Source organism: Pteropus medius, unplaced genomic scaffold, assembly GCF_902729225.1.
Source record: "Pteropus medius unplaced genomic scaffold, Ma_sr-lr_union100, whole genome shotgun sequence".
In the NCBI taxonomy this organism is placed as follows: domain Eukaryota; kingdom Metazoa; phylum Chordata; class Mammalia; order Chiroptera; family Pteropodidae; genus Pteropus; species Pteropus medius.
Genome location: NW_024356249.1, coordinates 2118899 through 2135032, shown reverse-complemented (window position 1 = coordinate 2135032; position 16134 = coordinate 2118899). Strand labels below are relative to the sequence as shown.

General features: G+C 41.2%; 1 protein-coding gene across 3 annotated transcripts in view; it reads right to left on the bottom strand.

Annotated features, from left to right (window-relative positions):
• Positions 1–209: 209 nt before the first annotated feature.
• SLC37A3 (solute carrier family 37 member 3) overlaps positions 210–16134 on the bottom strand; it is a 35755-nt gene continuing 19830 nt past the window's right edge. For all 3 annotated transcript variants that reach the window (XM_039861083.1, XM_039861084.1, XM_039861085.1), the window contains exons 7-15: positions 13789–13885; positions 11859–11943; positions 10953–11131; positions 8581–8722; positions 7110–7211; positions 6455–6502; positions 5284–5435; positions 2806–2871; positions 210–1604 (exon numbers count right to left, since the gene is read on the bottom strand). In XM_039861083.1, the coding sequence (XP_039717017.1) occupies positions 1512–1604; positions 2806–2871; positions 5284–5435; positions 6455–6502; positions 7110–7211; positions 8581–8722; positions 10953–11131; positions 11859–11943; positions 13789–13885 (964 nt within the window). In that variant the 3' untranslated portion in view covers positions 210–1511. The remainder of the gene's footprint in view (positions 1605–2805; positions 2872–5283; positions 5436–6454; positions 6503–7109; positions 7212–8580; positions 8723–10952; positions 11132–11858; positions 11944–13788; positions 13886–16134) is intronic.

The window sequence follows — 16134 nt, the reverse complement described above, 5'->3', positions numbered from 1 at the left end:
CACAGAAGAGAAGGGACGGCTTTCTCAGAACGGAAGAGAAGCGGGGCCAGCCAGCCCAGCACCCAGAATGGGAGCTGTGCGACCTGGCAGCGCTGTGGGCCGGCGGAGGGTCACCAGGGAACGCTCGATAGCAGGAAACGGCAAGGTGTGAATCACTTTCCAAAACGCGGAGCTCAGCGTAGACGTTTAAATAACCAGACGGACAGATATTTATTATAAAAGTCAGTTTATTTTCCCTTCCTGTGTTTCATATTTTCCCTTTTTGTCAGTAATGAGCAATTAAGTGATTAGAAGTCTGCTTGATTAAATAATATGAACAGGTTCACAAACACGCCACATTTCAGAGTATAAAAACAGGAGGTTGAAAAATATTCCCTAATCCAATGTAAATTAGGCAGTCCTCAAAATTGCACATTTCCCCCCTAGTTTGCTTACATAATTTAAAATATATGTACAAAACGACCTTAAAATATAGATAATTAGTACAGAATTCATAGCCTCGAAGACACATACTCTACCAACTTCTAAAGAAGACATACCTAGATACCTCTCGGGCCCTAGTAATCCATTAACGTGATTCGATGTCACACACCTAATGCCTACTAGGATGAAAGGTCCTTCCTTTCTTCTCAAATTCTAGTCTTCTGCTGAGGTAATTCAAGAAACCCGGTTGTGACACAAACCAATCCTCTGAAAAAAAGGCTGCACAGATTAGCTCCCTAGTGGATCCTAAAGGCCCCAGACAGCACATCTGGGGTTGAGTACTTCAGTCGTGGATTATATGTTGGAATGTTCATGATGACTGATAGATCTCATGGTCCTTGAAAGGATGACAAAGTACTTCCAGGAGTCAGAGATAATTCTGAATGAAGATGGAGGAGAACAAGTTGACAGTAATTTGAAGATATTTCTGCTTCTGGAGCTGACTTTAGCTAGGACACAGAGTGACTAAGCCAACCAGCACGTGGTATGATTGGTCCCACCACAGTTCGCACTAACATTCTTGGTCCAAGGCAGGCTTATGCTTGATCCAGCTTGAGCACTTTTATCAGGATTTGGTGCTTCAAAGATGAGCCACTCTCTGCAAATGCATTACCAAAACAAAATGCAGCAAACCTTTCTATTTGTGGAGCCTGTCCTTGACATAAGCATGCATGACTCCCTCATGGTCACTCAGCTCTCCAGGCTGGAGAACAAGGGTCCAAGTCCAACATAGCATTTAAGGTTAAAGGGACAAACCTCGACAGGCCAAACAAAGACACTGGCAGAGTCACAGGCCATTCGTACAATCATGAAACGACAATAAAAATCATCAGCGGTAATTTCTGTAGTGTAGCAAAACAGCCCGGCCTTCGCACTGGTCAGCATCTCAGGTGGCTAAAACTGTTGAAAGAGGCTGGGCGATCTGAGGTCATGTTGGCGCTCTTAAGACAACCCCAAAACAGGATGAATTAAAAGCGCTAATAGTCCTGATGCGTCTCCTATTAATCTCATTCTTCCGTGGGCACCAGTCACTCACTCAGCATGTGGGCTTGTCGTCTTTGCACGAGGGAGTGTATTTCCCTCACTAATAATGGTGAAATAAACAAAATCGTACAACTTGTCTGTGAAGAGAAAAAAGGCATTAAATGTGCAGTCGCAATTTAATTAATTCTGTTGGAACATCATGTTTTGAAAACAATAATGAATTTGGACAATTACGTTCATTTTGACTTCGTACAAAGATAATGCTCATCTTCAGTGTATTAGACAATGATTCTGAAAATTACAGTTAATATTACAAAATACTTACTGTTACATTATAGTCTCAAAAAAAATAAAGAACTATGTTACACAAATTAAATAATTCACTAGCGGTGGAACAGAAAATTGATTACAATTTCTAGTATGATCGTAATAGGTTTTCATCAGGAGATAGTTCCCCCAACTTAGCACGACGTCAGAAGTGGAACAGTCACATGACTCAGTCTTTAGAAGCTAGAAGGCAGTTAGGCAGAAGGCTCCTTTGTGACAGCAGAGGACAGAAGCCTGAAGGCTGCACCAGGGCACTCCAGGTGCCGAACTAGCCCATGACTCCTTGAGCAAGACAGCAGTGTCTGGCCTTGGGATGACTGAGGCTGCCTCTAATTAGGATGCCCTAGATTTAAGGACAGGACCCTGAATGCATCCCCTGGTGGATAAAGCTGTCACCAGACTCTTTCGAGTCGAGTCTTGAGTACCACCTCACCAATCACATGAAAGAGTATGTCACATGCTTATTCAACAGAGAGCATTTTAAAAGCACAAGGCCTTATTTTATATTGCCTATTTCCCAGAAAGTACAAAATTCCAGCCAAGACTATTTTCTCAAGAGACTCAAGGTTCATTTTAGAACCTGCACACCCCAGTGTTAATTACAGCCATGCTTCTTTTTTAACCCTACGTGCTTTTGGTGTACACTGTAATTTCCTTCAGAATTCCCAAATTATATTTAGCAGATACAGAATACCCCGGAAGAGCACACTGATTAATAGTTGGTAATACTTTAAATAAGTCCCTTGTCATTTTTTCTGTCATTATAAATGACAATACTCATTAGACTCAGGTCAAGGGCAAATAAAGGCCCTTCCCCTCCTTGAAAAAAGAATGTGTCTTTTAGACTAAATGTTACTTTTCACAAAAGGGTCTTTAACGGCAATCAGCAATTTTGCTGGCTTAAGGAGTGACTTAAGTAAATGCTTTCAACTAAATTAATAAGAAAATCTACTAGTTAAAAAAAGGTGGGGGAGGGGGGAGCGGGAAGAGGGGAGGGAAGCACACACTTACCATGAGAATGAAAAAGTAGAAAACCCACATCCATCCTAAGTTGTCCTGGATCAAAGACACTAAATACTAAAAGGGAGAAAAAGAAATTACAATATAATCTTTTACAAATTAATAAAATGAAGTAGCTAAACAGCAGACTAAACATGGCCCTTCTAGAAAATAAGGGAGTTAGGGTTTGTATAATGTTTTGCAGTTTACAAAGCTCTATCACATACATGTTCCTACTTAAGCTTTATTAATGGCCTTCATTTTGTAAGCTGGCAGAGTCCAAATACAAAAACTGCGTAGCAGAAGACATCCATCCAGAAGGCTTGTTTCTATTCACTTTGCTATTAAGAGAGGAAGATGCACATACTCAAGTCACTGCCATTTACTCATTCTTTCTTCCAAGGAAAGGTACTATAACTGATGCTTTCAAACAGTTTGTCTTTTAAGTATACCACTTACTTTACAATTATGCTGTTTGCCTCTAGGGTTACTAAGTGACTTTAACATCCTACAGCATATTCTTTTACTTTACTTTCAATTACTGAAAAAGATCTAATAGCACTTAAGTTATTTTCTTTTATTATGGTAAAATATGTAACATAAAATTTGCTATTTTAACCATTTTTCAGTGTACAACTCGGCAGCATCAAATACATTCACCATGTTGCACAACCATCACACCACCCTCTATGTCTAAAATTTTTCATCACCCCAAACAGAACCTCTGTACCCATTAGTAACTCCCCTTCTCCCCTCTCTCCAGCCTCTGGAAACCTCAAATCTGCTTCCTATCTCTGAGTTTGCCTGTTCTAGATGTATCACATGCTAAGTGGAATCACATATATGCGTCTTTGTGTACCTTGGCTTATTTCATTTAGCATGTTTTAAGGTCCAACCATGTTGTACTATGTACCGAAGCGTCGTTCCTTTTCACGGCCGAGTATTATTCCATTGTATAGATACACCATCTTTTGTTTGACCATTTATCTACTGATGGACGCCTGAGTTTTTTCCACCTTTTGGCTACTACGAATAATGCCACAATGAACAGTGGCTTAAAAGTATCTGTATATATTTGTCATGACAATCTGTTCCTGTTTTCTTCTAAAAGTTTTATAGTTTTAGCTCTTAAAGTTAGGTGTTTAATCCATTTGGAGTTAATTTTTATGCACAGTGTAAGGTAAGGGTCCAAATTCATTCTTTTACATGTGTACATCCATTTTTCCCAGCACCACTGGTGTAGAAAACATTATTTCCCCAGTGACTGGTCTTGGCACCCTTGTCAAAAAACAATTAACCATAAATGCGAGAGTTTAAGCATGTTCTTTGATTACATTACTAGTGAAATTCAAAAGCGGAAGAAATTAAAGCAGAGCAATTGAGTGATTTAGCCTAGAACATATGGAAAGCAAAAAAGCAGAGGTCTAGCCACACAATAAAGGGAGCAGAGCGGCCTTCCAAACTCTGACTGCTACTTTATCTTCCTTTGAAACAGCTTCTCTGTTGTATAATTTACATAAGTTCACCCACTTAAAGTATACAACTCGGTGGTTTTTAGTATACTCAGAGTTGCGTGACTATCATAATCTAATCTTAGACCATTTTCATCGTCCTCCAAAGAAACCTTGTACCCACAACTAGTCACTCTCCAGAGCCACCCAAACCTGGGCAACCACTAACCTAATTTCTTCCCCTATAAATCTGCCTTTCTGGAGACCTCGCATGAATGAAATCATACACACCGCATGGTCTTTGTAACTGGCTTCTTTCGCTTAGCATGGTATTTTTGAGGTTATTGCATCTATCGATCCTTCCTTCCTCTTCGACTGCCAAATAATACTCCAGTATGTGAATATCCATTTTATTCATCCCTTCATCAATTGACGGGCATTCAGACTGTTCTGAATAATCCAGTTATGAACATTTGTGTACAAGTGTTTATGTGGACATTTGTTCTCATTTCTCTTAGGTAGGTGCTGCAATTTAATCTTATGGAGCTCCTGCTATTTGTCAAAAACATACTAAGCACTGGGAACATGAAGATGAAGAAAACATCGAGAGTTCATGTTCTCAAGGAATGCAGAGTCCGGTACAGTGGACAAATAAACCGGTAAACGTGACACACTGTGAAAAGTGTTCTATGAGAGGTTTGCGCCGACTGCTATGGAAACCAGGAAGAAAACAACCTCTTTTCCTTGGGAAATCGAAGAGAGGTGGGAGGAACAAAGTTATTCAGGGTGAGTGAAGGGCTTGGCTGGGGGACAAGGCTGATAAGAGCTTTTGATATCGAGTCACCAAGTTTAAGGTTTCACACCTCAGACAACAGGAAGCCAGAGGAGGTCTCAAGCTTCATCCCCAGGACGGCCTGTGGCACTGGAGACCCCAGGCTTTACCTCAGCGAGTCTGTAGGAAGCTTAGTGCCCTGCACTTTAATGGCCATCCCAGATGACTGCTTGACACTCAATTTCAACCCCTCTCCTGCTCTCTCACCTGGCCCACCGCAGCTCCAATGCTCCCAGTTCCGTCAACAATGCCTGTGACCGTCGCCAAAGCCTCACTGCTCCCTTGGACCAGATCTTGGCGACCCAGGTCCGCAGAAATAGCAGAGCTAATCATGTTAGAAGGTCCACCAATAAAAAATCCTGAAGTCATAAACAGAACAGGTTTTTATTAAAACACTATTCGTAACACCACTAGGAATCTATCGAATACGACAAACTCTTATCCCACAATTTTAATCAGTATGTTGGAGAGACACCAAAAAAGGGAAAAAATAACCAGTGGAAATGGAAATTCTCCCAGATAGGACCATCTTCAAACTAGCTATCATCCACTTTTCTGAAATCCCTTCTGGAACTACGTGACAGTCTGGTATATTTTACAGAAACCAGAGATATAGAAAACACAGTGAACACACAGACTCTCTCATCCTGTGAAGTGTGAATTCATTAATAACTAATTATACTAGCTTGTCAAATTCTATTATGGTAGAGGTGCATCACAGAGCATTTGACTACCAAATTCGACCAACTAAATCAGAAAAGAGAGGGAAGAGAAAAGCTATTTAAACGGTGCAGGTGGCTCTTTCTATCTGCCACCGCTCTCGGAGAGGCTGTCCAAGGACCGAGCAGGAGTTGGCCCGTTTGAATCTGTTTGCAGGGCTGGAATCAGCTCCATGAGCCTCGTGGAGCACGAGCAGCTCTCACTATGCTGAGTGTGATCTGAAGTTTAAAAATAAGGTTATATCTATAACATGGTCCTTAACTGCACTCAATTGTTTCATCTGAGGCTGAAGTGACGAAATACTGACCGATTCCAACACAGGAGGGAAAACTAGCTATACGGGACTTTTTAAAAGCTGGTGAACTGACTTCCAATGTGACAGCTTCTGAAGCCACTTTCAGAAGTGACATGAGAAGCTGGGACAGCAATCAAAAGTGTTAGGAAATCTCTGTCAAAAGGGACTGATTCTGTAACGACAGGGCTGAGGAGGTCACATAAGAGCAGAGAAACAGAATTTGGAGGAGGCATCTTTCCTTTTACTATTTCAGGTCTCTGTACTTGAGGTTTTAGTATAACTCAAACTGAGGAAGAAATCAGTTTCCTTTTTCCTTTTTCCTTATAGAGGAAATAGCACAATGAAACGGAGCCAGATGCGTACCTGTAACAGCCATCAGAAGTGCATTAATGGACTTATCATTTGGAGAACCTGGAGGAAAGACAGAAACAGCACGCTGACTTTAAAAGCCCACTACATGTGCCTCCACCGAACAGTACACAAAGATCTGGATCTCTCTGACCTCACAGATCACACCTCGGGACAACAAAGGGATGCAACTCTTTCACGGCCTCCTCTAATTTTTATTTGTAATGTCTGCCTCTTGCTGGTGCTCAAGCTAATGAGACTTCTAAAAGCTACAGAAAAACTCTACTCCCATCTCATCTGAAGGGACATATACCAAACCTACTAATTAGCATCTTTCCTCTTTTGAAACCTTTTCCCTTTTATTGTTTTATTGGCTCTAATGCGGTCCCTCTGGAGCCTACCCTCAAACAAAGCATACACACTCCCAAGCAAGCTTTTAAACAAACCAGCAGAGCAGAAGAGATGCCAGTTTCCTCCCCGACACAAATGAAACGATGTGATGATACTTCCACCAGGCGGCTACAGGACAATACAAAGGTCCCCTATCATGCCTTTGTAGCTGATCTCAAGGATCTCCCCTGGGTTGACCACTGACACGGGACTGACACGGGGCAAATGCCTTAGTCTTAAAAAAATCAGGAAAACAATTTAATTGCAAGGGAATACTCACGACTATATCCAACGAGGGAGCCAATTGCCAGAAGCAGGCTTAGAGCTAAAACTGGTGCTCTCTTCTGTAATACGTCAGAGATGAAGCCTTGCAGAGTTCCCCCTTTAAGCACAAAGGGCACATCACAATCAATCCTTTATAATTTAGCACGGTTTCCTGAAACCCGCTCATCATCACGTACCCTCTACCTGCTACATCGGTCCTAACGTTGGTCTATCCAAAAAGATGGCTACTCTCCTCAAGCGTTTCCTCCATAATTTCCTTTTAGGAAGATTACCTGACTGTTTGTTAATCATCGTGATGTCTGACTGGAACAGGACGCCACAAACCAGATACCAAATTAAGGAAAAAGGAAGAATCATCGAAACCACCCACTGTCCCTTACTGTTTTCCCTTCTCAAACCAGCTATGGAGGCTTTTTCTGATTTTTCTTTCTATTTATAAATATGATTAATTAAGGACATGCCTCACAGGCTATTAGTAGCAACCAATAAAAAGTTCACTAAAATTAAATGCAGCAATTATGGTTTAGAAATAACTAACAGGTCAGGATGTTTAAAAAAAGGTGATGTGACTCTTTCAAGCAACATGGTTACGTCTAGATACAGTCGCATTTTGCGTTCTAGGGGCTATGGGACATCTGACAGATCCTCTTCGCACAGTAGGACACAGAAGTATGGTCAGGTCTAAAGGCGACAAGCTCACCTTTGGCTCTGGATCTAAGAATAGGGCAGACAAGTTCAAATACAATAATAGTACATCACCTAGGGATACACTGAGTGCTTTCATGAGCTCAGGGCAGTTTAGTCTTACCACAATTCTAAATGTAAACATTACAGAAAGGGTATTAAAGTGTTGTCATAGCCATATAAGTCACACCCACTAAAATGCATTCTGTGTCTTATTTAAAAGTCTCTCACTTCCTGTTTATAATTCCAGCTATAACAAAAAGTCACCATTAAAATCTGCTACATATAAAGCAATTGCAAAATATTCACGATCCCTGCTATTATTCCTGCCTTTATGATCTGACAATCTATACACTAAGCCAGTATCCTCCCTTTGGCTGAGGGTGGTGGCAAAGGTGAAAGGTAGATAAAATGAACACATTCCAATTCTAACTCGAATCTCTGACATACGACTAGCTCTAGAACTAAGGTATTACTGAAAGAGTACTAAAGGATTACAGTAAAAGACATCAAAGAGGTAAACATCCCAAGACACAAGAACTGATCCATCAACAAAGGACTGAGAAAAAAGAGCCCCATAAATCACAGGGCTGCCGTAGGCTGTTTTTCCTACGAACTTTATTTTTTATTTAAGAGTTTGGCTGTTTACTGGCAGGACAGTTTAGGAAAAATGCTTGTGGAATAAGTAATAAAACATTAAATGATGCCAGATTTCACAACCCAGTAAAAGATGACTAGTGACTAATTCTTTATTATAGAAAAAGATGCATCACGGACATTACCTATAATTCCTCCAACATCGTACCAAATGGACAGCTTGTCGGCGTCAGCCTCCTTCCACCCGAAGTTGTTACTCAGGTAAAAAGGCAACCAGAAGAAGAAGGAGTAATTGACTAACTTCAAGCAGGCATAGGCCACAGAGTACTACGAGGAAGACAGTCAACCGTCAATAAAGAGCAAACAGCACAGCATGACCACAATTTTTAATGTAATTCAAAAGCAAAACAAAATAGAGGAGTTTGGGACAAACATTAGTACCTGATTGTAAAATTAAACACTTCTACATATTCCCGTTTGCCTGACCCTACCCCGTCTCCCTCTTTCCTTTACCCCCATTAGCTTCTAGAAAGGCGTGTACAGCAGGTCTTTGGGACAGAAAACACATAGGCCCATTTCCTAACTGTCTTCGGTTTCTCCTCCTTTCAGTTCTCTGGTAGAAGCAAACCAGTGTTCTGAACCTATGAGGCAGGGCACACAGTCGTATTTCTTTCTTTAGACACAGACAAAAAATATTCGTGCCACTACCTAGCATTAACCATAAGCAAATGAATCCAGTCAACGTCACGGCTTTTAGCGCAAGCAACCAAACTATTTCGGTCCTTCTACTTCCTGCAAAGTTAATATTGTGAACGATGGAGGACAAAAGGACTAAACCAGAGTTTCAAGATCTAAGAAAAGCATCGAGATTAAAACTACTTTCAGATTATAGCTGCCAAAAGCTTTACATTCCCACATCCAGCGGAAATACAAAGAGTACCTCTGGTGAGTCAAAAATGAAAGAACACGGTTGTCACGGGCCTTGTGCCTCTACTTGGAGGAATGAAAGTTGCAGCTGCCTTGAGACGGCAGTGGCGCTAAGACTCCTACATTCAACACATTATTACCAGGAAATCCTGACATTTAGCATCAAAGGAAAAAGGGGAGGAACAGAGAGACTGACTTCAAAGGGTGTCTGGCGAGTATATTCTTCTCCCTGGAGCTGCCAGTTATTCCCTAGGTATCACTTGTTTTCGAACAGCCTCCCTGGCCGGGCAGCAGCCAGCCCCCTGGAGAGCCGAGTCCCCACCATGAGTGCATTTCGTCCAGACAGCCTGCTACAAAGACAAAGGAACTGACCAGATTTCCTCAACACCGCTGCCCATGTCAGGGAACAATAGAGCTTGCGAAACGCCAAGGAATAGCAAAAGATTCCATATTTAGTCACAACAAATTTAAGTTCTGTCTCGGAAATTAAACTATTACCGGCAGAGTATTTGAATGACCAGTTAAAAAATACTAATCATTAGCATAAGAACAGGCCTGAAGGAACTCACATTTCCCTTGTATTACATATCATCTTCTGGTTAAAGAATTGTGGGAACTTACATTTTAACTCAGACTTAACTGTCTGCAAATGTTAGTTCTCTTGGTTAGCTTGGGGGCGCAGGCAGAAGGGAACTGACAAGTATGAAATACGACATCCTGCAGATTCTGAATCTAGCTCAGGGGTTACATACAGAAAAAGCACCACTAAACAATAAACGAAAACAGGTGCGTGTTCACAATACAATAACCCAACGTCCTAGACCCCAGGGAAGACTGGCACACTTTCTATTCCACGGGGCAGGGAACTGAGACACAAGGACGGGCTGAGTGACTTACCCCAGGCCTCACAGAGAGTTAGTGGGTAAGCTGGACACATAACCTAGGCCTCTTAACTTCCACTCCCGTGCTAGAGCGCCCGAAACATCAAGACAGAAAAACTGCAGAAGGGATTTAGTTTAGACGTTAGCATGTTCTCCTGACTGTAAAGGTTGTGGAAACACTGGAATGCGTTACCAGGAAATAGCGTGGAGTATTCTGCTCTGGACCTTTTAATAAAAAGGCAAACATCGTTTCCTCCTAGATTAAGAATATTGGTAAATAAAACTCATTCGAAACCTTCTTGGGCAGCATATAATTCTATAATACTGCAACAGGCCAAAAAATACATATTTAAAAATAGCAACTTTGTCTTCTTACCCAAAGGCTGTCAGGGCCAGCAAACTAGGGCTCGGGGCCAAATCCTGCCATGCCCATTCGTTCCATGTTGTCCCCGCTTTCTTTTGCCCTAGAGTTAAGTAGTTGTGGCAGAGACTGTACGCCCCCCCATGCCCACCCAAAGCTAAAAACATCTACTATCTGGCCCTTCACAGAAAAGGTGTGCCGACTCCTGCATTAGATATCAGATAAAATTTCAAGGGGTACCGATATGAAAATAAGCCGAGGGGCATATCCAATATTCTTCTGAATATATAGTTCTAAAATAAAGTATCAAAGATGCTTTATCTCAGGCAGAGTTAATCTCCAGGCTACAGTATGTCTCTGGCTGTGGTAAGATTTGGACGACCCTTACCGGTACAACTCCAGGAAGGCAACAAGCCTGATAAAAGCTTATTGCCTTGACTTGGGTGACGGTACTGCCTTCTTGAACTGAATAATTAGGCTCGTACTCATCTTCATTTTCAGCACCACTAATTAATGGCCTGTGTGAGTCTTCTTCAAAATTTTCTTCTGCCTCAACACCTGAGAGACCTAAAACAACAGTAACAGCCACCATTTATAAAGTGCCTTCTAAGTGCCTGGCATTGTGCTAAGTGCTTTGCGTGTTATCGTTACGTATAGGGTCAATATTATTTTTATTTCCATTTTATAGAAGCAGCGACAAGGTTCAGTGGCCAAGGTCAGCTAAAGTCAATTAAGGTCACATGGCAACAAACCCAAGACACTAATTCTACTTTATCTGGCTTCAAAGCAATGCTTCCTCAACTAAATCACACACTCTCTTATATACAAAAAAAAAAAAATCCATTTTATTCTATGAAACTGACATGTCTCTTTAATATTCAAAGGATAGAACTGTACATCTATTTGCTTCTGTGGCTGCGCTTGTACATAATGCGTTTAACCACAGATAAGTTTCACACTAAATTATTTTCGTGACGAGAAAGAAGTGCCTGTCTCAAGAAATGAAATTAGAAACACACCCATGCTAATTTCTAACAGTGTCTCTATTATAAAACTCATTTCCAAACAATGAGCTTTCCTTGGATCTATAAAAGGTGAGCCTTGGTCCCCCCAAACATTTGCAGCTGTGCCAGGTTTAGCTGGACACAGGACACAGACAGCAATACTGCTCCTTAATTCCCTGAAAGCAGCTCACGGTTCTCCTACGAATAAAGAAACTGGCTGTCCTGGCCTCAAGATTCTCTTCGCCCATAACAGTAAGACATTCTGAATAGACAAGACAGCTTGTCCTCACCAATTTCTTCCGGTGACACCAGGAGTCCAAAGAAGATGACGATGCCACCAGCAAACTGCACCGCTGCCGTCACCAGAAAGGCGTACTGGAGGAGAGAGGGAAGGTACTTCTTACACATCTGGGACACTCCTTAGAGGCACACGTGGGGGAGGTGGGGGGTGAGGGACGGGGCGAGAAGGGCTGGGACGCTGTGAAGAAAATGAGTGCCGAGGGCTTAGCCTGCGCCAGGTACTGCGCTGTGTTCTACTGCTGTGTCCTCGTTAATCTTCCCAATCATTCTGTGAAGCTCAGAGAGAATTGAGGTCCCCTGCACACTGAGTGGTACCATTACAATTGTGAAATCAGGGCTACCCCCAAAAACCTCATTCTTTGCACCGCACAGCCTCCCATGAGACACAGTATCTGCACTCGAAGATATTTTACCCAGTCGAGGGGTTTAAACAACAAACAAAATGATAACACGAGACAGCATGTAACTAAACACATGTCCTAGCAAGAAACGTGTAGGAATTTAGAAGAAGGAAACGGCTGAAGAGGCTGAAGCAGCTACACAGTGCTTGAAGGAAGAGCTGAAAATCAAAGCGATTGACCATCTTTCCAGGTAGAACGGAAGCAAAAGCACAGGGTGGAGATGAGCGCGAAAGCCATGTTCACGGTCGAGGCGGAGGGCTTCTGCTAGATGATAGGGAACATAAAACTGATTTGGAAAAGTGATATCACGGCTAAAGACTCTCAAAAGCCAGGCTGTGCAGCTGAATCGTCTCGCAGAGAATGGAGCCTGACGTGGCTAGACAGTCTATATTTTTGAACAAGTAGGAGACGTGTAGTAAGAGCTCTCGCTCCCAGCCCTTCTCCCCGTCCACTTGAGCCTCATTTTCCCAACATATAACCATTGTTATTTCACTTTTCCTTGCCAGAGATTGCTTTAGAAACACACGAGCCAATACAAATATGTACTCTTTACTTCTTCCCCCATTTTACACAAATGGAGTCATTCGGTACACACCGTTTCACACCCTTGCTTTCTTCACTCAACGGGATCTTTCCCTACCAGTACGGGGCTTCCCGATCCTGTCACAGCTGCACAGCATTCCACTGAATAGGTGTATCACGGTCTATTTCCCTTTTGGTTTTGTCATTCGTTATCAGTGTTTTCCTATGACAAACAATGCTGAAATAATTAACCTATCTATCATTTTGTGCGTGCTGAAGTATACTCCACCTGTGGGATTAACTCCTGGAGGTAGGGCTGCTCGGGCAGAGCAGTTATGATTTTGACAGGCAGTCCCATATTGACCCCAAGAGGGGTTATTTACTTTCCCAGCTGCAATTCCTTCGTATCCTCATAAACACGTTATCGAACTTTTGGATCTTTACTAATAATAATATTCAGGGTAGTGTCTTTCTTTTTTACGTGTAATTTTAACTTGCATTTCTCCTCCAACTAACACCTAAGCTCCATAAGGGCAGAGATTTTTGTCCCTTTTGGCCAGTATCTATTCTCCATTGACAAAGGGCACCTAGAAGAGCTCAATAAATATTAGTGGAATGATGCAGTTATGAGTGGAGTGGAATTTCTTTTCATGTTTACGAGCTGCTTCTAGTCCCTTTACATCAACTACACGTTTAAATCTTTTACCTTTTTTGTGTGTTGGTCTTTTTCTTATCAATTTGTGAGCATTCTTTTTCTGTAACATGAGTTGCCAATACTTTTACCAAATTGATTATTTGTCTTTAGACTTGGGTATTTTTCCATGAATCATGTTTTTAGGTGTTTAAATTTGTTGAAAGTTTAACACAGGCCTTGCCCCACCCAGACACAGCTCAAGCTAGTTTTAAATGGCCACAGTATTATTTCATACATGTATGAAATATATACACACAGATACACACACACACATATACTTGAGAAAAAGCTAGAAATACCTACCTCATAACCATACTGCAGAACCGAAGAAGCTAGGCATGCTCCCAAAATATTACCCACTGAAGCACAGGCACTCCAGAGACCAAAAACAACTCCTCGCCTACAATGGAAAACAGAAGAGAACAGAATCAGAAGGGACTCCGTTTACAGCTCAAATACAAATGGCCAAAACAACGAAGGTTCACGTTACAAAAACATCAACATTCCATTTTAAGATTTTTTAAGTACATCCAAATGACAAAACATCAGGTCTCTTCTAACTATAAGATTTTCTTATACTAAAGTTTGATTTGGGGCTCGTTGAAAGACACTATTAAGAGAATAAAAAGAAAAGAATTTAAAAAGACAAGCTATTGATTAGGAGAAAATATCTGCATATCACTTATCTGATAAAAGACTTGTATCTGAAATACAAAGAACTCTCGAAACTCAATAATATGAAAACGGACAATGTAATGAAATGTTAAAGAGTATGAATAGCTAAAATCAAGAATCTATCTACAATCCTTTCAAGACAAAAAAGTTTTGAAAGGACAAAAGATTTTAATAGATACTTCACATACAAAAAATATGATGCAAATAAGCTGATGAAAAGATGCTCGACATCATCAGCCATTAGGGAAATGCAAATTAAAACTGTTACACAACTCCTAGAATAGCTGAAATCAAAAGAGGCTGAGCATACTAAGTGTTGGCAAAGATAAAGCAACTAGAACCCTTACACTCTGCTGGTGGGAATGTAAAATGGTACAACCACTTGAGAGAGTGCCAGACTGCCAGATATACACACGCCTACCGTATGGTCCAGCCATTGTACTCCAAGGTATTTGTCCAAGGGAAGTGTAAACATATATCTATACAAGAATTTATATACGAATGTTCAAAGTAGGCTTATTTGTAATAGCCCCAAACTGAAAACAACCCAAACATTCATCAACAGGTGAAGAGATCAACAAATTGTGATATAAAAAGGAATGAGCTATCAATGCATAACGTGAATAAATCTCGAATTAATTATGCTGAGTGAAAGAAGCCTGTACAGAGAAGACTGAGTACCGGATGATTCCATTTACATACAATTTTAGAAGATTCTAATTAATCTGAAGTGACAGAGAGCAGTTGCCTGGAGATGACGGTGGAAGAGAGGGGTGGTCTGGGGGTGGGGGGCGGAAGTAGGAATCACCAATTGGCATTAAGGAAACTTTTGGGGGTGATGAATGTGTACCTGATCTTTACTGTGATGATGGTTTTAAGGGTGTACGCATGCCAAAACTGATCAAATGGTACATTTTAAACATGTGCAGCTTACTGTATGCCTCGATAAAGCTGTTAAAAAAAGGATGTATGGGTGAAAGAAGATCCTGGTGGAAGGGAAACTAGCTTTTCCAACAGTCCTGGAGAAAAATGATTAGTTCTAAATACGGGCCATGGCAGTAAGGCTGGTGGAAGGAAAAGGAGTTAAGAAAAGTTAATTTTTTTAAAATTTAAATTTGTATTTTATCTATTTGACACATATTAATAACACTGTTCAGTCTAGATTTTCTAGCTCTTTAAACATTGTTATAACCTAAAGACAGAAGGAGTCTTAGAAATGAACAAGGAGGCAACTCTGCACAGTGAAAAATCAAGTCTGTTCAAAAGTCTGAGGGCTGCTACTTCCAGCTGTGTAATCTCAAGCAAGTCACAGCGAAGGGAAGGCTCCTACTTCTCAACTGGGAAACGCTGCACTCCTCCAAAGACGGAGGGCAGTGACATATGGGAAAGGGCTTGGCACTGCACAAGAGTTCATACTGGTGGGACCTAGCCTCGATCTGTTTTACCAAACTCGGACCTTGCCAACCAGGAGCAGGGGCATGACTCATTCAAGGTAAGAGCTTTTGAGGCAATGTCCTCAAGAGATCACTTAATTCCCCTGGACCCCAACTTTTTTCACCTGGAAAACAAATGATATGAACGAGGTAATCTCTATGTTTCTCCCCAGTACTAAAATGCCCTGATCCTCTAAAATACACGAAATCTACCAAGAAGGTCCTGGAGGAAAGAGTCACGAGGTCAAGCTCTGAATAACACTTGCTAGCCGAAGACATGCTTTTAGAAGATAATGGCTGAAAATAACTGTGATTTTAAGTTGTCATAGCTGTATTGGTACTTTGTAGTTTATTGTTATGCTTCAGAAGAAAAGTCACTGTCTCAAGTGATGCATCAACAATGTAACACTTACTGGTGTTACTGGTTTAAAAACAAATCGTCTTATTTTCAAAAAGAAACTGTAACAACTTTCTTGAATTATTTTCTTTGTAACTGATCTACAAAAATAACAAAGAGGTCAGCCTGCCCAGTCACTGTTAT